The sequence below is a fragment of the Thunnus albacares genome, chromosome 2 (assembly GCF_914725855.1).
Source record: "Thunnus albacares chromosome 2, fThuAlb1.1, whole genome shotgun sequence".
Lineage (NCBI taxonomy): Eukaryota > Metazoa > Chordata > Actinopteri > Scombriformes > Scombridae > Thunnus > Thunnus albacares.
Window position 1 is genome coordinate 9,550,818 of NC_058107.1, and position 27,811 is coordinate 9,578,628.

The 27,811-nt window shown below is 39.0% G+C and overlaps 2 protein-coding genes across 7 annotated transcripts in view; one reads left to right on the plus strand and one right to left on the minus strand.

The window, feature by feature from the left end:
• Window positions 1–7,242, minus strand: part of arvcfb (ARVCF delta catenin family member b) — a 238,791-nt gene extending 231,549 nt beyond the window's left edge. The window contains exon 1 of the mRNA XM_044364799.1: window positions 6,937–7,242. The gene's annotated coding sequence lies outside the window, so the exon portion shown is untranslated. The remainder of the gene's footprint in view (window positions 1–6,936) is intronic.
• On the plus strand, window positions 6,199–26,511 carry tango2 (transport and golgi organization 2 homolog (Drosophila)). Of its 6 annotated transcripts, XM_044364887.1 has the most exons (10): window positions 8,325–8,428; window positions 9,439–9,563; window positions 15,592–15,680; window positions 17,086–17,205; window positions 17,298–17,415; window positions 23,397–23,464; window positions 23,663–23,816; window positions 25,033–25,137; window positions 25,295–25,381; window positions 25,564–25,654. In XM_044364887.1, the coding sequence occupies exons 2-9, from the start codon at window positions 9,508–9,510 to the stop codon at window positions 25,341–25,343; spliced, it is 759 nt and encodes a 252-aa protein (XP_044220822.1). In that variant the 5' UTR covers window positions 8,325–8,428; window positions 9,439–9,507; the 3' UTR covers window positions 25,344–25,381; window positions 25,564–25,654. The 6 variants fall into 6 exon arrangements, with proteins under 6 accessions (XP_044220791.1, XP_044220822.1, XP_044220784.1 ...); XM_044364856.1 differs by lacking the exons at window positions 8,325–8,428; window positions 25,295–25,381 and adding an exon at window positions 6,199–6,392 and having other exon boundaries at window positions 25,564–26,511; XM_044364849.1 differs by lacking the exon at window positions 25,295–25,381 and having other exon boundaries at window positions 25,564–26,511.
• Window positions 26,512–27,811: the final 1,300 nt, after the last annotated feature.

Sequence of the window (27,811 nt, forward strand, 5' to 3'; positions counted from 1 at the left end):
AAGAAAAGGAAAATACATGTAAGTGATACCCTGCTAGATAAAATCTAGTCTCATACTACGATATTATAACAATGAATCTCCCAGCTGTACTCAAACTCACTCAGCAGGAAAATGAATATTTGAGCTTTCAGTTTGAATTAAAAAAAATAGTACAATTGAGAGAAAAAAGGAAACAACAAAAGATCAGAGCACTATAGGCTGGAACTGAGAAAAACAGGGCTTCGTTCAGTGCAGGGCCTTCACTGTTATTTTGTGAGTAGGAGTAATATTAGTTTTGAAAGTAGGATTCCCAGACATGAGGTATGTCACTTCATTTGGCTGTCTTTATTTAGCCAGATAAGAAAACGTTCACAGAGTTTCTCCACTCAGTAGTGTTAATTTACTGTTGTTTGTCAGGTAAAAAACTAGCTAAATGTTATTTCTTGTAACATGGTAAGTGTAAAATAAATACTAAATTACCTAAATAAATACTACCTGGATAACGTTAGGTACAGTGCAGGTGATGTTAGCTTGTTGAAGAAGCTAACATTTATGTTAGCTCTATAAAACCTTGTTAAACAATTTCTGGATAATTCTCTGGAATAAAACTGAAAGCATATAACTTTCGTGTTGTCAGTGTTGGTGCTTGAGTTTAATGAATTAAGTGTCCCTTAACTGTCTTCAAAAATATGCATAAAATTTAAAAGTGAAAAAGCATTTTCCAGTATTTTTTTACCCTCTTCCCACTCAAGATAAGAAGGTAACAGTACATTGGTGAAACTCAATGTCACCGCATACAACAAGCTAATCTGTAACAGCACAATAGCTGACTAATGTTCAATGTTAGCATTAAGTCACTATTTTTTAATTTTCCATACTTTGCTAATGTTAAAATGCTAACGTTAATTAAAAACATCCAAATTTCAATTCAATTCTGCAAAAGGAGGCTTATTAGCTTCTGTACTTTTGTGTTGAAAAATAACTGCTAGTAACTCTTCTCTTTCAGTCTCTGACCTGGGGAGTTGTGATGTCGCTACCTTATTCAGCTGACAAAATGACCTGGTCTTTTCCAAACACAGCAAACAATTTTTCAAACCCTGACATATAAAACAACTAAAAACTTTTTTTGGACTAATCATCTCAATTCCCCCTGTCAAAACAAAGCCACAGTCTACCTTTTACAAAACTTCTAAATTTAACCCCTTGACAGTGGCGATCAATGCAATCCTAACACAGTTCTAGTCACGCTGTGTTGGCCTGGCCTAGACAAAGACATGAGTTATAGCCTTTGCAGGATGGAAGATGTAGAACAGGTGCCAAGACAACAGGGCTGTGCCAGCACGGGCGGCCGAGGGATTGGGAAAGCCGGGGAGGTTGGAGGTGCATGTTAATCACTTCAGGAGCAGGAGGCCGAGCACTGCAGGTGTCGGTCCCACAAAGAAGCATTCACTCTGGGTCCGGACTGGCTGTCCCTGACCGCTCACTATCACAGACGGCTTCAGTCAGCCACAAAACACATCTCATCCATGGTCCATCACAGCATACACCAGGAGAACTCAGAATCACAATAATTTTACCTTCCATGTGTCAATGGAAGCTTGATTGAATTTAAAAAGTAATTCATGTGTACTATGATAGATATGCTTATGATTACCACTCTATGTGACTCAGTTAAGAAATATTGCATACATTTTAAACATGACTACCATTTTATGCATTAAGCACTCAAGGGTGCGAAGCATATCATTTCTGCTCTAATTGAACTGACAAACACATAATATCATTTCTATATAATACTGCTACTGCTCTATAATTCCCATGCACACTCGGTAATGAAATGCTACACCGACCATGAAACTATAATGAGGTAGGTATAAGCCTAATGTGATTAACATAGCATTGGCTCTCATTGTAGAGCATAACTGGTAATATATTTACGTTGATATGCGTAGGGTCATTTCAATAGGCAATTTCTTCTTTATTATTATTGCTGAAACTACAGACTCGTTAAAAAAGGGCACGAGTTCAAAGCTTACAAAAATCTCTCTAATGGGATTTTAACTATTTTTTATATTTAGCAGCTGTGTGATCTACTGTAGTAATGGTCCACCCACACAGGTGTTCTCACTTATCGTGTCAGATTTGACTTCTACTGAGAATTGTGCTTGACTGACATCGCTCTGACCCTCCTAGTTAGTTAGTTTTGGTGGTTTTTTTCCCCCCATTCTTATTGATACAGTTTGGCAGCCGCATGTAATTTCAGCATAGCTCCACCCAACTCCAATGTGAGCAGAGGTCTAATCAGCCAGAAAGTGAAAACACCTGTGTGGGCATGTGGGGTCATACAAAAAGACACACAGCTGTCTATCCATGCTACCTCTCTGGATAATGTGTGGAAATTAATTGAAAAGATTTCTAGAAAAATATATTTTTTAGGGCAGATATCTTGACATGCCATAGCAGGAGAAGCACAGGTTTAATTAACAATATCAATATGGGCTGTACTCCATTTACCTGTACCTGCTCTGGGGCCCTATATTATTTTGCATGCTGGTTCACTGACTTACACTTGAATAGAACAGAGCCATCATTAATGGTATTAATTACACCTGATCATTTCTGAAAATTACCCATTGAGTTCTAGCATAGTTAGGAATAAAAATTTAAAATAAAGCTTTAATTCTTTCTTTTATCTCATCTTTTTTGATGAAAATGAATCATGAAATGTTATACTTCCTGTTCCCCCTCATACTGCAAAAAGGTTTTAACATCTTCCTTTATGGGAAAAAAAGTATTCCATCCAAATCTAAAGATCACTGCTAAATGTTTTTAAACTTGGAGCAAAGACAAAATATATAAGTAATAAATAGGAATGATATTTTACTGTGCTATTTGTTCACTTTCCAGCGTTTCCATAACTAAAGAAAATGGTAAATTAGTAGGTGGAATTTATCTCTCAAGTGTCAGCTAGCTTTACTGTTCACAGACAGTATGATGGAGATTTCTCCTGACCACACCTTTATAAAAACAGTCTTGAAAAAGCTGCACTGAGATTGTATAGAATGTTGTCATTTATTTATTTTTCTCTTAAAAAACAGGTTAATTAAATGTTTGATTTGCCATTCAATAGGCCACACTGCCTTTTGCATTAAATGATATGATCCACTCTAAAGAGACTACATTTCTGTAAGGAAACTCACTGTCTTGATATACTAAATCCCTGGACGTTTTTGCCTTAAAATACCCCTGTTCTATTGCAATATATTGCAACTGCTATTGCAGTGTCTTGCAAAAGCAATTAACTCATGGAGACTTATTTTTCTGCTGTTTACTACTCTCCTTTTTCAAGTGCTGTGAAGTCCTCTGACGCAAATACAACATATTGGCTTCTGGCTGTTTGAACACAGAAATATTGGTATCACCCATCAAAAATGTGACCAAAATCCCAAATCTTTTCACCACTCACATAAAACAAGCTTCTGTGTAGGGTTCTTCTTTATTTTTTTTTTCAACATGGTTCTTAATTAGGGAAACATTTCACAGTGGTGTGAAATCAGCAGCCATCTTGGAGCAGGTTACTTTTGGTAATTCTACACCGAAGCCCCCATACAGTCCTACCATGACTAGTCACTTCATGCAGCCTTAAGACAAAGAAAGGATCTGACAGTAACCAGCTTCCACATTCATATCCAAATTGCCTACATGCTGCAGGGCTGACAGTTAGGAATATAACATCTTCTTCAGGCGTTGTCTTTCTCTATAAATTAGTACATTAAAGCACGAAGTTCTTGAGGTTGAAGCTGACCTCAGGACTTGTCAAATCCATTAGAAAAATGACATTTTAACCTATAAGATCTTCAAGTGGTGACATAGGAATTAGCTCCACAGACAAAAACAATGTCTATTTCAAAGAGACCGGACCCCTGTAGATTTGGTGTAATGCACAAAGATACCACAAATTCTCCAGAATAAAAATATACATAGCAAAATGCTTGTCACAATACGCAGCCACCTTTTGTTGGCTGTTAGTTAGCTTGTTAACTTGTGTTTGTGTGTGGCATTTTCACAATTGTGCTTTTTTGCATCAGGAAAAATGAAATATATAAGGACAAGACAAAGCTGTTATATTTTGTCAGCATACAAAAAACCCCCAGCAAAATACAGATAAATTAGGATTTTTAACATTAACATTCATGGGCAGTCATCTTGTTTATCCCTGGTTACCGAGCATTCAGCACAGTCACAGGTGGTGTGGAAATTTTCGTTCTGTCCAGAGACTGCTCTGTGTTTGAGTCGCAAATATTTTGTGTTCCAAATGAGCTGCATCCTGATTGCCAATGAGCCCAAAATGTATTCTTTTTTTTTTTGTCAGTGAAATTGAGAATGCGCTGACAGAGAAGCCTCTGAGGAGACCTCTGTAAGTTTAACTGGAATGAAACCATTTACAGCTATAAGCCTACAATAGGCTAAAGTCTGTCAGGAGAGCACGTTCCTATAAACTGCTTCAGTGTAAATGAGAGCAGCAGGTAAGAATTCATGTAATAAACAACACAAAGATGGAATATACAGGTCCATGCTGACACTCCGAGCACTGTGGCGTGTCTTTACAAGTACAAATCTGCATCAAACATCTGAGCAAGGCTGTGAAGCAATAAAAATGCAACGGTTTCATCTCTAAATGACATATTGTGTATATATCATGAAGGTTCCTGATTGGGTTGGCCAACAAAATCTGGAACACCTGGGCTCTGTGATCCCTCCAATGTAGCCCCAGTGATCTGTGTGGATGTTTTTCCCTGCACCTGCAACCCCTTTTTCTGGTTTTGCTTAGCTTTTTGTTCCATACTTCACAACACCCCACTCTACACTGTTCACATACACACAGTGAGGGGGCCAGAAATAGCAACAGCATCAGTCATTTCAGCCCAAAAACAACATATGTCATACAGTTTATTAATGTAATAATGACAACAAAGGTCCCCTAACCTTAAAGTGGTAATTTCCCTAAACCTAACCAAATTGTTTTTCTGTCTAAACCCAACCAGACCTTAGTGTTATCACATAATAAAACAGATTTATTTTCAAATATTGATTTATGACAGTTTTGGAAGGCAAAGACAAACTATGACGTCCTGTTAATAGTGGCGTCTGATAAGAAAATGCATATAGCATGTGTTGTCCTAGAAGACATGGAAAAACAACAGATTTTGCTGTTCAATTTGGAGTACTTGTTGACTTTGACAAAAGTAACATAAAACAGCCTTTCTTCTATGGTATGCGTTGGATGGTCAATAAGCTTCTGAAACATCCCCCCACCATCTTTCTGACATCAGAATTTAGGCAGCTGTGGCCAACAATCCAACATTCCTGCTCACGTCACAGCAATTGGCCAGGTGTGTGGAGGTGAGGTCTCTTAAACTCCCCCTCCACTCAAAAATATGATTTTCTTCTTGATCCTACAGTTGGATGTTTGAGCTTCACCGTGCAGAATGATGTATGTGCAGAGTTTTCACATTCATCTGCTGAAAGTGGAAAGTTTCTCTGTGCTCATTGAAAATCTGATTTTAAGCCAATCCTGGTCCAATATTCAACTCACACAAGTGTGATGTGGAAACTTGAAGCCTCCAGTGCATAAACACTGAGAATAGACTTTACAGTGAAGTAGGAGACATCTTGTGTCCAGCAGTTAAATTTTTAAAATGAAATATATTTACATATTTATAGATTCTGGAATATTTCATGAGGGAGAAGGAGGAGACATACTTTCAAGGATTTTAACAAGATAATTGAAGATATTTTTTTAATGGAAAAACCATATCAGACAAATTATTTATTTATGTATTTATTTATTGGGTTTATTCAATCTGCATATTGCCAGGTCTTTTTTTGAAAATGGATCTTGATGTATTAAGAATAGATTAATTCAGCAGTGGCAGTAAGGCTACGTCCAACTGCTGAGCTATAGCTTTGTATGGGTACCTTACCGATGGCAAGCACATCATTCTCTGTAATGGCGACTATGAACTGTGCAAAATTCAACTAAATTGTAACCAGAAGCTTCCTGCAACGGAGTGTAAGTTCAGGATTTCAATGGTTTTGTGTGCTAGTACTCACATTCAAACTCAAGAACAAGTAAATGCAAATGAAGTGCACATGCGCAAAGTTAATTACTCTAATTGCATCCAGCCACACATCCCGGGGCCATTAGTGCTGGCGGGGTGTGAAAGAGCTGACCAGGACCAATCAGCGCTTGCAGAGAACTTCATTTGAGGCTTCTTAACGACCTGAGCTCGGCTTGTTGTTTTGAAGCGTTCAGTCATTCTGGCGGTTACTCACTCGGGACACGAGTTTACAGCACTATTACACCAGCAACATCAGCCCGGCCGCTGACAGCCGCCCATTCTCCAAATAAGGTAATTAGAGGAGAGAGACCGGAAGACTCTCCATGGTAACTCACTCACAAACAGGAGGGGCCAAACAATGGACTCGTAAGGATGAGATGATTGACAGCTCGTTGCGGCTCACGCTCGCTGCCTCTGACTGCATCCATTTACGAACGAGGCTTACAAAAACACACGAATATAGTACACTTTATCAATATATTTGGTGCAATAAACCATTCCACCACATAAAATCTATTTTTTTCCTATCGTACCTCATTAAAAACGCCGAGTAGGCTATTTAACAAAAGCGTTTTAAATCTTAAAGCTTTAACACACCGTCTGCACTAATCAACCTCATCTGCACCTGCTCACTCATCTTTAAGGAAGCGTTTTGTTCCCGGCTTTTCCAATGTCCGTTTACACTGTAATTACGTGTTTGTTATTACATTGTCACACCCTCCCTCTCCTCCTGAGTTATAATGACACAGGCTAAAAACTTGATGCAAGATAAACACCACATGGATTTGAGCGAGAATGCAAAAGCGAAATATAATAAAAGCTGTGTTGATGTTACCTCAGTTTCTCTTGTTCATCCTTGTTCTTAGAAGCAACGAAGAGACACTCCGGTGTGATGTGCAGTTAGTCCAAGCCTCGGCTGAATAACGCTGCTCTGCCTGCAACTTGGCTGCTGCAGTTACAACCGTGCAAATCTCAGATTGTAGTTGTCAGTTTTCTGTGTGCACGTTCCCTCCAGCCACGCGCCGCACCGAAGTCTCCTCTCTGATTTAAAAGTTACAACTTGCGCCGAAAGCAGCTTTCGTTAATAATTACTGTACTAGGGCTAATTAGTGCCTGCGACGATGTGTTTGTATGAAAGGCAGAGCAGCCTTTATCCCTCTCATGCTGTCGGTCACAGCTACTGTCTCCGCCCCATCACCACTCGCACAGTATTGGAGGAAATTTCTGATTGATTTTTTTAATGATTTATGTGGAGAATCGTTAATTAAGTAATGTGCTCTTATTATCACTTCAAATTACTCTTATTTGGCCGACATTCAATGCTATAATTATTTGCGTAAAAAAGCTTTATGCTTATAATCAAATACCACAAAACACAGAACATGAGCTTGTCACTCATATTTATCAGTTATATTTCATTTTATTTTAGCATCCGTTCTGTCTTCAGTTTCTCTAAATTCGACCACATCTAGTGGTATAATAATTTACTGGCACTGTGATATTGTCAAGTCAGCACAAATACCAAGAAAACGTCTAGTGAGTATTTTTTTCAAAGTAAATGTTTTAGTGAGACAGTGGTAACCAGAGTGGAAAACATAAAAATATATCTATATTTAAGGGAGGATCTGTGCAGAAGAAACTAGACAGCCATTGGCTTGGTTTGACTGTTTTAAGATAGTGAGCATACTTCAAAGCAGTGGGCTATGCTGTGTGTTAAGCATCAAATATATATATATATTTTGTTTGTTTTCCTACAACCCTCAATGAATGCAGCACTTCTTGTGCTTCAATCTCGGGACTGTATTCAGAGAGGGACACGTTTATGTAGCTCTCAGACCATGTAGGTTATGAGCCCAGAACAAATAAACTTGAATTGACTATTGGCTCATATTTTCCTGAGATGCACCTTAGCTTGACCTAAAGAAACGCCAGTTTATTCATTTTTTTCCTGTCTCAAATAGTCAATCCTAAGACATTATTTTATATAATTTCACCAAAATATCATATTGTTTGCAACGTCAATGTTTTTATTTTCTTACTGAATTATAACCAACCGGAAATACAACTCCGCCGGTTTGTTGTTAGTTTGGTGGCTTTATATTGGTTTTTGACTGACCAATCAGAGAGAACTTCAGAGCCTGGCTGGAGAAGCGCTCGTTTTATGTATTTATAGTGCCGCGGTGGGCGGGATTCACGACAAACGCACAGAGAATAAACCCGCATCACCCGCTGTAGAGGCTTATGAAACGACCGGAGACACAAATCGAGGTTACTCAATGTGAGCACTTCCTTTTGGTTGTCAACAGCGAGTGGAAAGGAGAGAGGCAGTGAGTACAACTAGCAAACACCACAGAGCAACACAGTTCAGAAGATAGCCGGCAAATAATTATTTGAACAGACATTATTTGCAACTTAATGTGACGCAGATTACTGAGTATAAAGTTTGCTTCGTTTACTTTCCTGTCAGTGCCGTTATTGACTGTAACAATGCTAACGTTAGCTTGTTATTGCTTGTGTTACCATGTTATGCTGAAACAAAAGTAGGTTAGTAATGCTATATGTTATAATATTATCTAACCATTGTCTGGGTCGTTTGTTATGCAAGGAAAGTCAACTTGCTTGTGACTAGCCACATAGCTATTGGCGAGGTCAACTTGAAGCAGGTCATTATTGATAGCTTGCCTCAATGCCACTCAGTTTTTTAATGCAGTGTTTAGACTGTTAACACATTCAGTTGATGGCAATTGTCTAATAATTAATTAAGTGGTATTAGGTGTTTACAGTAACTTATGCCAGTTTGAATGACAGTGTGATTCATGCTATTTCTGAATTTTATTACCTTAGTTAGTTCATTACACTTAAAAGAATGGTGAATGAAAAATGATAAATTTAATAGAAACTCTCTGATACTATGTGCGACACTTCTGAACATTGTTTACAAGGCTACCCAGCATGACGTGGATGGTTTATTTACCTGTTTTGCAGCACATATAGTAAGCTAATATTTCAAAGTTATTAAAAAAAAATAAGGATTAAAATAATTTGGGAGTTGATGTTTTACTGAAATAATCAATGCTTCATATGTATTTTTGTATTCTAAAGATTTGGAATAGTCTCAGGCTAGCTACAGTACACTGTGTGATTGCTGACAGTGAAGAAATCTCTGTTATCTGTAAGATATTGCACAATTTGAACACCCAGTTTCTCAGGTCATGATCTTGTTTCATAACAGACGTCTTCAATTCTGCAATCACCATCAGACACTCATACTCTCAAACACAAACCCAAAACACAGTTGCTTTATGTATCTTTCTTCTGTTCTTCTTCTTTCTGTCAGATATGAGTCAGATTTGAAGCCAGATGTGGACTAAGTGAAACCCTGTCATCAAGCCCCCACAATACATCCATGTGTATTATTTTCTTCAAGTTCGACCCCCGGCCTGCATCCAAAAATGCCTACAGGTAGACTAATTACCTTTTCATCAAATAATGGTACTTACTGTGCTGAATGCAATGTTTCTATATGAGAAAGCTCATTTGGTCAGCAGCCATGCGGCACAGGAAGAAGAACCGCTAAAGCAGAGGATTAGCAAGAAAAAATACAATGTCACAAAAATACATCATGCTACAAAAAGATCATGAAATGCATCACATGTGGAAATGTTATCATTCATTAACAACCATAGTTGGATACTACTAGCTAGAGCTGAGATGCAAATTACAAGAAAAGAAATCAGAATACGTAACAAATAAGGGAGCTGGCATCACACAGCCTACAAAACTCTGATAGTGATAGTTGCAACCAGAACTACTACGAATGTAACATATATCAGAGAACCAAACACCTGCAAAACTTGTAGGGATTTAATATCTTGCTTATTGACACTTTAGTAGAGTGAAAACGAGATTAAAGCACCTGTGCAGATTTTAACAGATTTTAAAACTCTGTATATGTTTACCTTTAAAATCCTGAAGTACCCACCATTTATCTTAACAAACACGTTCCATGGCTATTTTTCTAAAGATACATTTTATGAAATGTGTAGGAAATCATTCATAATATATATTTATTTTTAATGTAGGATAACAGTATGGCTGTAAAAAGAGAAGGAAAAAACTGTGCTGGATTTGTATGTGGGTATTTCAATCAGAATTAGAATCATATAGTTTCAATGAAGTGATGGAGCATGAAGCTCCCTAAAATATATGTGATACAGTGTGATATGTTTTTTTCTGATAAAACACCACACTGAAATAAAAATTAATGTAAGTGCATGTCATGTTTTGTCATCACTGCTGCAGTGACAGTGCTGCACTGTTCCTTATTTCATTTGATCCAAGGTTGTCAAGCCTGCCCCTCGGTGCTTTGAGCAGAGGTGGGGACAAAACACACAGAAGTGTTGTAACAAGGGAGCAAAGGATGAGAATATATTGTACTTCTCTGGAGTTTTATTACCTATTTTATAAATATGGGGAACCAAGGGACATTTGATTTTATAGGTGTGATTTGCCTCAGTCTTGCACAGGCAAGGTCATAGATGTACTTTCAACATTATAATTATTGTAAAATATATGTCACATCATTTGCTCAAATCTTCCTCTTTAAAGGACTGGATAGATCTTTATGCAGCATACATGTGCCCTACAAAAGCAGTAAGTGCTAACTTTTCTGAGTTGGCAGCACAGACCAGTGCACTATGAGCAGTCAATGTGAGTTACGGGAGTCCAGTTTATTATAATCCCCCAGAGCTCGAGAGCAAGCACTCTACCTGGCCACAGTCCATCTCTGTCCTTCCCCCTGGGAGTCTGACCCCGCCTAAGGAGATCACAGCAGAGGTGTGTTATGAGTACTGACTCAGACCTGAACCTGGGGAAAGGTGAAACGTACTGTGTCCTAATGTGGTTACATCATTGCTAGCTATATATAGCAGACACAGACTGCTAGTTGCAGAAGTAGTTTACTTGTGCTGCAGTGATGTGTAAATCACAAAGACTGCAGCATAGTAGAAATTGGGTTGAAAGGCAAGATTAAAGTTTCATTAAGCACAATTATTACACTCCCTCAGCACAAAATGACAGGAATATATCTGCAGGGGTTAAATGGGTTCATGCTCAGCACAAGTGACTCAGTGATTACCAGCCTGCTGAGATTTCTGTATTTCGAAACTCAATTTCTAGCTGGCACCATTGTTTGTTTTTGAACGTTTTCAGCCCCTCAGAATGGGAGCAGTGCTGCAATCAACCAACCAGCATTGTAATATACATATATTTGCCCTGTAATTATTAACCTTGTATTAGGTAAGTTACTGTCATTTAAAAATCCACAGGACCACCAACAGTCCATAGAGGCTACTATGCTCATTACATCCAACAAGATGAAAGCAATGGACTAAAAAACAGCATACTCACAATTTTGTTATTCATGGAGCCTTGGCAGTGGTGGGACTGAAAATGTTTATCCTGTCACTCGTGGCCTGTCACTCGTGGCCAATTAAAATATGATGTATTCTGAGCAAGCTGACATTTTGGTCCAATGGTGGCACACAAGTAAAGCTCATGGAGTGTTCGAAGCTTTATGGGTTGATCCTCTTGGGAGCATGAATACGCTCAGTATGTTTCATAGCAGCCTGCCAATTAGATTTTGATATTTCATAAGTATGGCAATGTTGAGCTGTTGGTCAGTCGGTCCACCACTTTGGTCCAGACTGGAATATTTCAACAATTATTTGACTGATTGCCACAGAGTTTTGTACAGACATTCATGGTCCTCAGAGGATGAACCCTGATTCCCTGTCTTTTCCTCTAACACCGACATGAGGTTGACAATTCTGATTTTGAGTGAAATGTCTCAACAAAATTTTTCAGTTTCAGTTCTAGTCAGTTCTAGTTCTGCTGTTATATGGTGACAATGCTGCAATGTTCCTTATATAATCCTGTTCCAATGTTGTTAAGTGTGCCACTTGGAGCTTTAAGCTGAGGTGGAAACACACAAATAACGCTATAGCAGCAACAAAGAAGTAAAGGGAAGGAAATGTTCTATTCTACAGTTTTATCCATTAATAAATATGAGGAACCAAGGGATTTCTATTTTTCAACTACTGGATGGATTGCCATGACATTTGGTACAAACATTCATGTTCCCCTCTGGATGAAACATAATGGCTTTCCCATCATCCTCTGCCATACTTTGTGTTAAGTGCTAATTAGCAAATGTTAGCATGCTGGATGTTAAGCTAAAATGGTGAATGTGATAAACATTACCTGCTTAACATCAGCATGTTAGCATGCTGCCATTAGCATTTAGCTCTAAGAATGGCTGTGGCTAGCATGCTAGCATGGCTGTAGACTGTTTTTGCACAAGTAGAAATTTTGGACTAACGGTAGCTCTAGAGAAAAGCCGGGGCTCCCAGAAACACTCTCAGCTATTAGTTTTCCAAAATACCTTGTTATTGACCAAATGGTTGATCAAGGATGAAGTTTGGCCAGACGGTAATGCGAAGGTCAGGGGCTCACCAAATTAATTAGGGATTATCCCATGGGGACCATAGTAACTCTTGAATGCCAATACCAAGTCTGCAAGCCACTGTGTTAAATAGAAAGGCAAACAGAGTAACAGCAAAAGTCACAAAAAGCTTTGATACCTCTCTGCTCCTCAATATCCCCCCTACATGATGCAGCTGGCTGTTACTGTGATCATAGCTGTTTGCATGTGGTTTCCCCCTCAGGATCTGATAGCAGATGCTCTCTTGTGTAGCATCATTAGTGTTAGCTTTGTTTTCAGCAGCAGCAGTAGCTCACACGGTGCCATGGGAACACTTGACGTTATCATTAGCCTTTGATGTACGGAGGTCAACCCCTATTAGGTCAGTTTGGTTTATCTGTCTTAACAGGATCCACGTTCCCATCCTGCAAGATTAATAGGGGGGCCACTACTGCCAAGCTCAGAGGAAATATACAGCTGCTGTAGAGGTCAATACATTTCATTGGCCTTTTCCGGCATGCGGACTGCCTCTGCAGTGTTTAAATCCATATCTCTAATTCTATAAATGTACAATGATTAGTTTAATTTACAAAGGTACAAATGTGTTAGCACATTGCATGTGGAATAGACCTTAGATTTCATGAGTCTACAAAGTGATTCTTTGCTGAAATGCTTTACAATTCATGTTTACAAATTTCACATGGTGCTATAGTGAGAGGTCATCTTTTCCCCTGAGCAATGGAATAATTGTTTCCTGTGTTTCATAACTGCTGAATAGGGCAGATGAGCTGGATGAAGAGTTGTGTGTATGTGTGTTGCTGTAGTATGTGAGTAGGGGGTAATATACACTGAGTGAGGATATACTGTATAGCCATTAATTGATGTTGCATTTCCTGGCCATACAACTGACGATATTGACCTGCTAATAAAGTGTTATAGAAACTAATGGCTGGTGTTGCACTAGACACAGGTCACAATGGAGTCTCTAGTTGTTAATGGTTATGACCATAACAGCATCATTACTCAGTGACACTCTGGACCATTGAGTAATAATGCAGGTCAGAGTATAGTTCAGTGCTTATCTGATAGCCTGTCAGACTACAGAGTCTCATTCATGGTGATTTATTGTAAATCAGAACACATTTTTGTTCAGGCTGTTCACTCTTGTTTGTAGAAGTAAATGTTTGTGTTGTAGCCTCGCTGTGGCAATTAACACAGATTGAGAGTTTGATAAAACACCTGCAAAGGTTACTGACGTGAGACAGGCACAGCCAGCTTTGCAAAATTAGGTAAATCTGTCAAATTATGCAAAACTTGTTATTGAAATTTATTTTAACCCCTTAATATCCATTTGTCCCTTTAAGTGGCTTTAGAGAAGGTGGTATCATCTTCCATACTGTCTGACAGTATCATATATGCTCTCTATCAGCTTGTTCCAACTCTTCATTGAAGCTTCAGTACACTGAGTGAAAAACCCAAGACTCCATGTTTTTATGGCTTCACTGTTCTACTGAAAGGAAATATTTTATTTCTCCAAAATTCAGCATAACATATTTGTCATAATTTGGGGCTCTCTCTTTCTATTTAAACACAAAACAAAGATGATTTGACATAATGAGACAACTGTGAGATTAACTTTCTACCAGAGTGTCTTTATTGTGTTTTTTTTTTTTTTTTTTACAGTGTTCTAAAATTAATGAAAACCAGTGGCTGTCTGAAAGAAAGGAAATGGTACTCATAAAAATAAAACACTGTACTATACTCTAGAAAGTGTCACAGTAATTCAAAGTATATGTAAAACATCCAAAAACAGCATAATTGCACCAAGATGATGTATCATACTGGCACAGCCTGTGCACGGTGTCTGGTGAACTTGGATCACAAGTGGCTGGCTGGCTGTTACTTTTATTATGGCTTGTCCTTTGGCTGTCTCTTTGCTTTTGATCCTCTTTCCTTTGGTCATCATCAAAGGACATCCTCCTCCTTGTAACCTTGAACTTTTTATCCTCAGTCTGCATCCAGCTCAATCAATTTGTAAAAATACTGTACTTGGATACATCTGAGGCCTCTATTAAGCTTGAAAACCTACAACACCGTGTCCAGGCAACTGGCAAAGAGTCCACTAACTCATTAGTATAAAGATGACCTGTCTAAATCTCAGGCAAGATAAAGACTTACTGTCAGATTGCATTCACTGTTGTAGAGATTGTTATTTTGTTGAAGAAACATTTGAGAAAGCATGATTGATTACTTACAGTCTACATTTATAAATTGCACTCAGGTGCTTACCTGACAGTAGTTTATATACTCACACTTCCAGACAGATATAAAGATATTCCTGAAGAGTAATGTTCTTGTGTGTTGTCGAGGATGAATTTAATTTTGTATTTCATCACCCTTTGTACAATGATTTGAGGGACAGTTTGTTTGAAAATATCCAATTGGAAAAACCCTGATTTGTTTTGGTTGTCAGAAGCTGATATGTTAAGTTGTTTTTGTTTTAGCGAGAGGCTTGGTTGCTAAGACAGAGAACACTGTATCCATCATAACAGGACATTTCTTCCATGTAAACTAAATGTTCTGAAATGTTTTGAATCTTTGGAGCTGTACATCATGATCTGTCATGTGTCCATCCAGGACACTTACATAAACAAATCAGTTAATCAATCCAATCATTTGGAAGGTGTACATGTTATATCCAAAGCACAGAGACAACAGATGTAACAGAAAGTCTGATGTTCTCATGACCCAAGATTAATCTTTAAAAAAAAAAAAAAAAACATGTGATCAACTGCCAGGTGAGAAAGAAGATAAAGTAGATGGAATGTGTCATGTGTTCACGATGATGAATGAGCTGCTGATGATGGATTTACTGCTGCAGCCAGTGACGGCCTTCTGTAACACCTCATTGGTTCACATCAACAACGGATGAAAACGACACACTGAATGAACAAAAATAACAAAACAACTTGCCGCCGCCGCTCTCTCTCTCTCTCTCCCTCTCCTCAGGCTAATTTTGGCTGCAAACAGAGATGAGTTCTACAACAGGCCGTCCAAAGCTGCAGACTTCTGGGGGACCAACAGTGAGATTCTCAGCGGTAAGTCTTTATATTCCAGATATAAAGGCTTCCCAGACCAGCTCACCACTCGCCATTTCACCACCTCACAAATACATGTTGCGTAGGCTTTGTATTTGTTTGACTTTATTGAACCACTGCGGTTTGAAAGCTCTTTTGCAACTGAGATCTGGCAAAGAATGCTGCATATCAAGTTGTAGACAAAACAATCAAGAAGAAGATAACATTTGTAACTGATATATTAACAGTTTTTGGTTATATCCAGACAAACGGAACACTTTAATACATAACTGTTGTGGCTCTTCAACAATGTGTGAGATTATAAAAGCAGCAGCTGTTGGCTTTTTAGCGCTGTTTGACTACAGTTTTATTCAAGGCTAAATAGCTTTGAATAGTCAAGGAAAAATCTGTCTCCTTCACCTCGGAATGGAATTCTCCTCCGCTCTGTCACAGGACATCCACACCCACAATAAACTATATTTAATTGACTGATGTCCAATACACATTATAGCCAAGCAAAGGAAATCAATCATCTTTTTTTTTTTTTTTCTTCTGAAGGAGGAAACGCAGAGATAGCCTCATTGTTCATCAGTCTCCTTCGCCCCTCTGTAATAGAGGGGTCAGGACTCCAGTAGTGGGCCCTTAATTGATGGCTGCTTTTATGCGATGTGACAAGAATAAATGGCTCTGCCTTATCTGCGGGACTCGGGGGAGGGCGGAGGCAGGGCCCTGAAGGAGACATAGCATGACGAGAAAGGGAAGTAAGCTATAGCTCCCAGTGGGATCAGGCTAGCTTTCCATCCACCTCCAGAGGAATAAGATCGTTTGGCTCTCTTGGTCACTGTCAGTGTAAGTGGTCCTGTCTTTATTGATCACCAGGAAGTGCAGTAGACTTGCAGGGCACTGCTTTTTTTCTGACATGTGAAGAAGAGGAATGTGGAAAGAAAACAACAGAGTTATTGATCTATAGATTTTTTTATTATTGCCAAAGCATATACTCAAGGGCGGTCCAATCAGAGGACATTTAAGTTTTTATTTTCAATTTCTTTATATACTTTTACTAATTTCTAATCTCTTAATTTGTGATTTTTATGTGTTAGTGACAGTTAGTGGAGATCACATTCGTCATGTATATCTTCATGCAGGCTTGTTCAAGTTCAGTATATTTTATTACTTCCTTTGCCTTTAACTTTTAGGATTTTTTTAGGAAATGATTTGGTAATTAAGACCATGTGGGAGTTGTGCAAAAGAAATTCAAAAGCTATTATTCATCGCACACATTGAAGTCATGTGAGAGTCTTTTGACATATTGTTATAGTTGATATTCCACATTCCTATGGACACTTATTTTAGCCCCCAACTGAAGTATGATTTATGTTGCTGCTGGGTTTAATAAACATTCTTCCACAACTACACTATTAACCAGGCTTGGACCTAGAATATGGTAAGGAAGGAGGATCATGGCTGGGGATCAGCAAGAGAGGCAAGCTGGCTGCAATCACAAACTACATGGAAGGACGTCCCAACCCGGACGCACAAGGACGAGGTGAGTCAGCTGTGTGAGCAGGGTTTTTTTTTTACTGATTTATTGGCTGCATCATTTAAGAAGCGTTTCTTTGAACTCTTACCGTTGTGCAGGTTTCCTGGTGTCTAACTACCTTACAGACAAGGATCAGGACAGCTACTCCTACCTGAAGAAGGTGTCAACAGAAGGCCACCTGTACAATGGCTTCAACCTCATCACAGCAGAATTCAAGTGAGTAAAAGGTGTGGTGAAATTTAACATGATGAATTTGACTCCACAAAGTAATGTAAGAAATATGTAATATGGCCACCTATGAATGTCAGATTATAAGACAGGTTCTTTATTACAGAGACCAGAGACATTGGCGTTCTGGCACACTGAAGGATTTTGACTCTGGGATTTTTTGAGAGTCGTTGAAATTGGGTTGTAATTCAGCTCCTTTGTGTTCTGGCCTTCTCTTAGCTCGGAATGAGACTGCAAATGCAGCGTCTTCATCTCTGGAGTGCTAAACAGGCAGAGCCGAAAATCTCAGATGCTTCACTGAGAGAGAGCCAGCATTAAAATTCTAAGGGAACACCTGTTCATATTTCAGGGTTTTTAGATCTAGACAGCATTAAAAAATAATGAGAGTTTTTTTTTTTCCCCCTATCTTCTCCACCAGCCTGACTTGACTGGATTTGGTAACCTAGGGAAAACAGAAAAAATCAAAGAGGGATCAGTGCAGACCAAGATAGCTGTCATGGTGGAGGCCCCTGTAGACAATTGGCATGGAGACAGGTCTCAGTTTCTGCCAGAGAGAGGTTAGAGGTTCAGCTGCAACACTCCCCCTACCACACCGTAGTCCTGCCGCGGGAGGGAAAAAAATCACGGTTTCCATTGTGGATTTTGGTGTCATGATCTGTGTATCCTGGTAACATGGCCTCAAGCAGGATCTCCTCTCAAAAGGGATTTTCTTATGCTACTACACCTTTTCCTCCGCATTATTTAGCATTGCTTTCAACTTAGAGAAATAGAACTTAAACTGACCATTTGCAAAGCCCCTTTCCCCATTAATTACTGCTCTGCTCTGTTTTCTTACAGCAGCTTTTTAAACAATGGGTCCTTGATTTCAGACAGAGATAGACATCACAGGCTTCTCATTTCCAGCCGGCAACCGTAGAGTTTACCAGCTGAAATGACAACTGTCAGCAGATTTTATCAGCTGCAGCTCACTAATTAAGCTAACATGAGCTCCATAAGTTGACTGAAAACACAACGTCACTGGCTGATTTGTTTTAAATCAAAAACCCTGTAACAAGGGTGAATAAGCACTTATTGGCTACATACATGACATAATGTGCAATGCATTTAGAAAAGATGAACATAAAGAAACATTGTTTTTGTATTAAAATGTTGAACTAGTTAGTTATGATGAGAAACATGTAAGATTAGACTGTTATATCATACTAACCCAAGCTTGTTTGGCTGCTTAGCTTACTTAGGTTAGATTTTCACTTTATTGTTCATATTTTCAAACAGACAGGAGGATTTAACGTTACAAAAGGCTTTTAGGGTGAGCACCAGCTGGACATGTGACATGTACATTTGTTTCAGTACATTTCATTGAGATAATAAGGTATTATGTTGAATACAAACTTAAAGAAGAGGCCAGAGCAAAATTTGAGGCAAAATTATTTTAGTTTGACAGAAGAGTACAGTTATAGGCCTATGTTAATCAAAGTCTACACCGCTGGCATAACAGCTCATATGTCACATGCATTTTTAGGCTTCAGGTCTATTTTTCTTCATTTCATACACACAACTACAGTTATTGTGATTGGACTCTGAACACTTCAAAAACGCAGGTGACCTATGCTCAACACTACCTGAATGCCTCCTGTGTAGACACACAGACGAAGCACTCGCTGCTGCTGCTGCTCTGCTTTGCTTTCTGTGTAGACAGTGTAGACACAACCTGTCTCAAGCACTCCTACAGTTTCATGGCACTGTTTAGACATGTGTAAAAAAACACATATGGTGCGTGTGTCTACATCATATAGGAACAAACATTTCCTCTGCGCCATCATACCAGATATTTTATTACATGCCTATTTTGGTACAAAACTTTACCCTCCAGTGTTGCGGATAGTCTTCCGAGATTTACTCGCAAACGGAAAATCTACCCACATTTGGCGTTTGGCAGGTGTTAATTTCAGACCCTTTGAAAATCTTTTTTCTCTTTTCATCAAGGACTAAACACATAATAGCAGTGGATGGCTCAGCTGTCATTTTTTATAGACTATAGACATCAGGATATGCAAATATCCTTGTTAGATCTTGTTAGACCAGGAGTTGTAGTTGCACTGCCCCAATGCCATTCCTCTTTAATGAAAGAATAAGGTGCCACTTCAGTATGTCCAGTATGTGTGTTTATGTGCGATGATGCCTTATGTCCTCCGCTTTTACTGACCTGTCATATGGGATTGAAATCACTGAACAAAGCTTCGTGCTTTGAAAGTACTGTGTATGTTTCTTCCCCTCAAATGCTGGTCTGTTGGGAGCCCTTTCACTGCAGATAGAGATGACACACAGTGACACAAAGCAAGCACAATACATCCTTTTTAATAAACACCATCATTACTAGCCTATTTGTTTTCCACTCTAGTGTGTCCAGCAGCTCAGAGGAAATAAGGCGTCTGGTTTCTTCCGAATCAATAACTACATCTGGCGGATAGAGAGTAGCTCTGTATTACAATTAGAGGATTTCTCTCATCTGTAACCAGACACGATTTATGATGTGATGGCGGTGGGGGACAAGATGTGCCAGCCATTTTAAGGCATTCTCTGTCTTCCTCTTGTTTTCAAGAGTGTGTGATCACCCTCATTGGGATTCATATGAGAGATAGAGTGTACACTTAATGCACAACCCGGAGGAGCAGGCTGGCATTCAAACATTTCAGTCTGGCCATGATTCATATGTTGCTTGTTTTGAACTGTTTTGCTTGTTAAACTAATACCTCCTTGATTAATAATCTATCACCATGTTGAGTTCTACATGCGAGTGATTTGGTCAGTGACAGCAGTGGTAGTCCCAGATCATTGCACTGAGCATTCGCCTCAGTGGAGCTAATGCCGTATATATTTCAATTTTGATCTCAGATATTCCGTGCTTGATGCTCTCAAGGCTCCATATCCAACATTTCATCTGACTTTCCTATAGCTTTGGTTTTTGATCCCACTTTATGTCACTCTCGCTTTAAAGTCAATGCCCAGAGATTATCAATTTTAATGAATATCTCCTCTGATGTCTGCCTGCAAAGAAATGCCTCGCTTAATACATTTTCAGTCAAGCGGAGTGTGGCTGTTTTACAAAAACAACTTTAGAAAGTGGTTCAGTTATATGGCCTCAAACCATGTGTTGTACTTCTTGGCAGAATCTTGTTGGAGCTGAAAAAGGAAAACAGTGGTGCTGCAGATACGCACATTCCAGAGTATCAGGGGTAGATGAACTCTCAACATTTTGATGAGGAACAACTCTGAATTGCTGTCTCTTCCAAAAGCTAGTGTGGTTACCTATGAGGGGAACACATCCGCTTTTATAGAATAGACCAGGATTTTCTCAATTAGCAGTAGATGCTCATAGTAAATAGCCAAAATATACTGTAGCGCTGCATTGTTGGTTAAGTGGACCCAGATGTCCAAAAAATTGCCACAAAAATCTAAATAATGTTGATTTTGGCTATAGTTGTTAGTATGGGGTCATATTTTATATCAGAGAGGAGATCTGAACCCCATTACATTTTTCCTACATTTTTCTTGCCATGAAAGTCTGTCTGATCTCATGTTGGCTAATTTGTCTAGGTCAGGTGTGATAAGATTTCTTTACTGAAGTTAAACAAGAATAAAATGCTATTCCGCCGTTAGTAGTTCAGCTTGGGTTCACGCACAGTGGCTTATGCTGAATTGAGGTACCACATGGGTATGTTAGTATTATTTATAATGATTAAAACAAGTTCATAGTTTTTATACTGTATCTCAGAATATAAAAATGATGATTTTTCCCAGTGTGCTTTATGTCTCCATGTGTGGGTCTGGATGCTCAAATGTGTGTGACTGGAAATGAAGAGTACATGACAGTACATCTACATTCTGAAGCGACAATGCTGAGAGCTCATCCAACCATCTCCAGGCAACTACACCACAGCTGGCGATAGGGAAACCGCTCTGCAGCTTCAGTATAGAGGACTCTTCATTAGAACGTCTCCCAGCCAGCATACTGATTACCTCTCTGACTGAGATCTGAAAAAGCCTGTTTTCGACTCTTCCCTCCTCGTTCTCCCACTGCCCAGTGGCGTTGACCTCCTGCTGTTCCCTCATCTCAGCCCAAATCAACCCCACAGCACACCTGATGGGACTTTCAATATTCTTGCCAGTTTCAAATTGAAGAAATAGAGCTATCTCCTCTGGAAATCCTCCACCAGCTACCACCATGTTCAATTTGATGCATATCAGGCAAAGTGTATGCACCGACACCAAGCCTCTCTGGGTGTTGTGCAGCTCAGGTCGCAATATCAATATCAAAGTAGTATTTTAAACATTGCGTTTGCCCCTAACCGAACTGACAACAGGTAAAAGCTTTACAGATTCTTCCGTCTCCCTTCAGGGTACAGTGCCATCTGGTTTCCCATTGAGCGGCTGCTATGTACATGCATGTATGAAGGTTGGCCGCTATCACCCGTGTCAACATTGGCCAATATGCTGTGCTCATAGTAACCCTAGGAACACAGAAAGAGAGTTTGTTTATTCAGACAGTCTAACTGAGTTTGGCTACAAGTCTGGGAGCAATATCATATCAAATCTCTGATTTGTTGTTGTCTGAGAGATAGTGTAATGTCAACCTAGGGCTTTCAGGATTCTTTCTCAGCTGCTTGGACACAAAACACTCAGGAAATGTACACAAGACAGAGGAGCTCTCGCACAGACGGAAAAGGATGGCCTCTGCACAGTGGCAACATGTGTATACCTAATCATTTGTAATAAATGAAAGTGTGAGAGAGAGTGAGACTTGGTAGTTTGCTGAAAAAGAAAAAAAAAAGAATATCCCTTAAGAGGCATGGTATGAATTATAAAGGAAGTACAAGATAACAAACAGACTTATCAGATGAGATGATTTTGATTAGGCCGCTCATGTTAAAATGCGATTTGCAAGCATATTTATTGTCTTGTACTAATGTTACTTGTCTACTTACGTCACATAATCTCTTACTTCGTTCTGTCTTTGTGGCTCGATTGCCAACTTTTAGGTGGAATTCTGTTTTCTGGAAAAAAGTAATTTTCACAAAGATCAGTTCAAAATGTCAGACGGCTTAAATATGATTGTTAAGAGGTTATATGGCAACATCACCTGTTAATGGTGATGTATGGTAGAGATCATTGGGCTATACTTCTTTTGCCCAATTTGTATTCTGGCTCTTAAAACTATCCAATAAATTGTGTTGCAGCACTACAAACCCAGCAACATATTCTGTTCCTATCTTGCCAGCTCTCGACTGGGAAACTCTCCAAGTTAGATGTTGAAGCAGTGTTGCACCACATTTCAGATTGACTGATGCCACTGGTATGGCTGTCATAAAATTGACATCAAAAAATTCATTCCCCTCACTGGTTCAAAGGATTTGGTCATAATTTATTATTCACTCTCCTGTACCAAAGCCGTCATAGATGCCCTTGATGTCAGATAGATTTTTCAGACTGAATAAATTCCCTCTAACTGAGGACTTTGCAAAGAGATCTAACACCGTAACTAAATGGTTTTGTGGTAGTCAAAGGTGTTTGCAGCACTAATTTGTATTTTGAAGCCTTAATATCACCCAGTTGTTCCTTTAGGATAAGATTTAAATTATGCAATTAACTACGGTGTTGGGTATTTTCCCATTTGAATTGCCTCTACAAATGAAACCGGCTTCTTAATAACTATTTTCCAGGACTGCAAAGAATCAATCATTAAAGAATATTGTATGGTGCACTATTGATATTCTCTTCCACCCTGAGCGTTCATTTTACATGATTCCCTCAGGTGTGCTTCTTTGAACATCATATTTGCTGTATTTGCATTTATTTCGAGAGCGTCAACACATTATGACTCTTGACACAGCCCTCATAATTAGACATACAAAGTTTAATCATCACTAAATGCAATCTCTAATTTTCCATCTGTACTGTGTCCCATGTAGAGCCAAACAAGATATTGTGTGTTACTATGGAAACAGAGGCAGCCCAGAACCCATCCGTCTAAAACCAGGTCTGTGTTTTTAATATGGTTGCTGTAGAAACCGTTCATTTCATCTCATTGGCCCATTCACGTTAGCCTGACATTTCCATGTTGCTTGAGCTCTGTTTATTGGGTGACGTGCCATGAGGTCACTTACTGTGCTCACTAGTTTATATATTGGTCTGTGTGTCTGCATATTTTGCATGTCCTTTTTCATGTCCCTCTCAGCAGGAATCTACGGTTTGAGTAATTCGCTGCTGGACACGCCATGGAGGAAACTGCTGCAAGGCAAGCGTCAGTTCACCAGCATCGTGAACGACCAGTCACTGTCCTGCGATGGACTGGTGCAAGAGCTGCTCAACGTCCTCAATAATGAGGAACTGTGAGTGCTGAACACAAATCTGTAGATTCACACATCATAACAACAAATTTCATCTAAACTTGTGTTTATAAATCATTTTTCGAATGATTATTTAAAACAATTGTGTGGGTTAAACATGTGAATTGCCATCAGTGGCGTAATGAATGTTAACATGTAGGAGTTATTTGTATCTACAGTCACGTAGTGGCATTTTATGAAGTTGGTTGCTGTACAGGGGGTTAAAACTGTGATTGATTTGGGGTACACAGAGCTGGACAGAGGCCTTGGAACATGCCAGGGATTATAGATAGCGGGTCTGAGTGAGCTATTGTGATGGCTTGTAATTTTTAGCTACACCCAGTGTTGATCCCTCTTTATAACACAGGAACTTTTGCATAATTATTTGTTATGCTACAAGGGTATTAATACCCATAGAAATGATTTAATGCACTCTGCATATGCAACTTTTTCTGTGTTTAATGTGCATTGTTTTCACTTTAAAATAAGTTGTGTAGATACAGTATTTGGGTTAAACTGAGGATTTGTCTAAAATCTGTCTGATCAGCGGTGTTTTTGTGGTGTGTGGTCACCCCTTGTGCTCCACTGCAAAGCTGTGTTTAGACTTCATAACAACATATCTCAACAAGAGGATGTTTAGTAAGAAGTAGTCATAACTGAAAGGAATGATGGCCAAAACAGCAAAAATTTGACCCAGGCTGTGAAACCTCAATTCCCTATTAAGCAACTCGGAGCACAGAGCTGCAAAAGAATTTTTGAATTATGTTTTTGTTGAGAGAGATAAGCATGCAGTACACTTGAGCTGAAGAATCAGCTACATCTAGCAGTCTTCCCACTCCTTCAAATTCTCATCCTTCATGAAGAAACTGGTAAACTAGCTGTTGTCCTATGTATAAAGCACAACAAGATCTGGCAACTGCATGGCTTATTTCTCACTTGAAATATTTTCAAAAACAGATTAAAAAGAGATTTTAGCCAAGAAAAACTTTCCAAACAAGCCTTTATCATTTAAAGTTTGAACTGTAATCAGAAACAGCCCCAAAAAGTGGTGTGATGTACAAACCAGGCTGAGAAAGCATTTGTGCAGGTGTTGTTTCTATGTTATTGTGAATAAATTAGGTTAAAGGGAAAATACACTGACAATATGACAGAATAATGCACTAAAACACACATAACTATGAACCTTACTAAAGAAGTGTATTGTGTGTTTGTTTAACAGGAACGCACCTGATCCAGTTCAGGAGACGCAGGGTGAGGGTTACAGCAAGCCCATGATCCAGGCTCTGTCAGCAGTGTGTGTTCGCTCCCCTCATTATGGCACAAGGTCAGTGTCTTCCACCCACGCCAAATCTCTCTCCACCATCTCCCCAGTGTTTGTCTCCTTCTGAGGTAACTGACAGGGCTGTGCTAACCCGCAGGATCATAGTCAACATAGAACTTTTTGGTACATAAAAATCCCCAGTGTAATCAATCCTCCACAGCGAGAAAATGAAAGGGAATCGACTGCACTGTGATGCCACGGTGGATTAGTGGATGCAGAGACTGTCCTGTAGCCAAAAAACCAGAGGGTCAGTCCATGCCAGAATCACCATCAAAGTGTCCTTTAGCGAGGCACCTTCTGCCACTGCCTGCTCATTCTAGATAAGGGCCAAATACCTCAAATGTGTAAATGGGACTGCTAAATGATCGTGATTCATTTGATATTTTTTGTGTTTGTTTGTTTGTGTCCCCTTTATCCCTGCCGGTTCAGGACCAACACAGTTATCCTGATAGACGCAGAAGGGAACGTGACCTTCACAGAGCGCACCATGCTCAACTGTGACACAAGCAAATGGAGCACCAATTCTTTCCAGTTCCAACTGCAAGTGTGAATACATGATGGAGGAAACCCACTCTGTGCCTTTCAGCGTCCCCTTTCCTTCCACCAACCCCCCACCCCAAGTCCCCGTTCCTCCAGCTGCACTTCCACATAGCAGCTCTGTGAACATGAAGACTCTTCAGCTAGTCAGCACTTGCTGCCTCATTAACACCAGTGATACGTATTTCTTATTCTTGATTTAAGTTAAAATGCATCTTTTGAACATGTGTGCTAATTTAAAAGATTGCCAAAGAACATATATGATTTTGTAGAGGAAAATATTTTACCTGTATGTCACAAAACAGCAGGGTTGGGTCGCTTTATAATAAATCAAATCCATTAGACCGTTAGAGATTGCTGGCTTCCTGCTTAGAACTGCAATAACACACAAGATTATTTTAGTGCAATGAAATTGATCCATATCAGTGTCAGATTTTTTTACTTTGTAAAATCCATGCTCTGTAGTGAATATAGACTTAATGTACAATTTCCAGACTGCTATTTGAATCGCTTCCTTTAGCTGCAACAATTTACAACTCAACAATCTAGCTAATTCTTTTGTTTGACACATTAAGTAATTCATAGGGTCACCACTATTTTTCTAGAGAAAGTGTCATCTGTATAACTAATAGATTAAAATTGCCTGCTATTTAAATTTCTTATTACTGTTACCCCATTACAGGTAACTGGTAATGCCCCAACCCTGGTGCTGGTTATGACAGGAATTTGAATGTTGAATGTAAGCTGTTTCAGGCACTGTGCCTCTGACCGCTTCCATGATAGGATGAATGCATTTTACAGCTGCTTGACAATAAAAACAATATCTTATCTAAACACTCACACTTGGTTTCCCAGATAATGACTACTGACCGTTTTAGTGATAGACACACACACACAGAAACACTGGAAGGAACAGAACTTTCTTAGTAACCACTTCATGTCTTGATGTGTTTGTGCACCTGTTTGGTGGTTTCTACATTTTACTCTAAATCAAGAAGACAGCTGAGCCTTTCTTTAAACTGGATGTATTTTACTTCACTTTCTGTGTTTTACTTCACTTTCTGTATTTTTTTCTTACACATTTACCCATCCATGTTAATGGTCAAGGTGTGGAGTCACCAATTTAAAAGCAAAAATGCATACTCATCAGCATGAAGAAAGCTTTTAAGTGGTTAATAAGCTCAAACTGGAGAAAGTGGCATTAAGTTATTTGATCTCTGTTGTTATCAGTTCATGGTTACCTTTTATGTTCTCCATATATACAGTACTAAAACCAGTTTTGAAAAAGTAGTCTTGTGTGTTGCAGTGAGTTTGCACTTAAGCTGCTGTGCCCTCAGTTAATATCACTCTTAAGGTGCCCACAAAAGCAGAACTCAAACCTGATAGGACTTCTGATTAAAAAAAAAAAAAATTCACCTGTACTTTGATCCACCATCACTTTCATAGTGCTGTGTTGTCCCAGATGGCATAAGAAAGTGTATAGCAGACTGTACTCTTTACTCTCTTTTTCACAGAGAACATTTTGACATATCACAGTGGGAGATGCACAGGTGTGAACAATAAAGTTAATTATGGCTGAATTCCATTTAGCTGCTTCGGTTTCTGGGTGCTTGTTAATGTAAATAGTAACACCTGTGCTTTTACTACCATGATATGTCAAAATATCTGCTGTGGCAAGGGTCTCTTGTACCTTTTATGATGAGAAAACAGAATATACAAGGGCCAATATCACTGCATTGATTTAAATCTCAAAAAAATATGAAAAATACTGTTGTATTTTAGATAGATATTGTTTACATACACATAATTTATCTCAGTGCATTTAACCCTAAAGTTGCCCTAACCTAATGTAAATTTTAATGTGATGAAGTTAACAAGCCATCTCAACTATCCCCGTATTAATAGTGGAAAAAACTGTATTCAAGATAAAAGCACAGGGCTAAAGCTGCTGTGATCTATTGTTAGTGAACAGTGACCCCAACTGGATAGTTGAGATATTACAAATAACATGATCCTAATGAAGTCTGTTTAAGACTTCAGGATATTTTCAATTCATATTTTCTGATAGTTGGCAAGTAGCCATTCTTTATCTTTTAAAGTCGCTGGATTGAACAGAAGAAAAGAAAACTATGAAAACAGG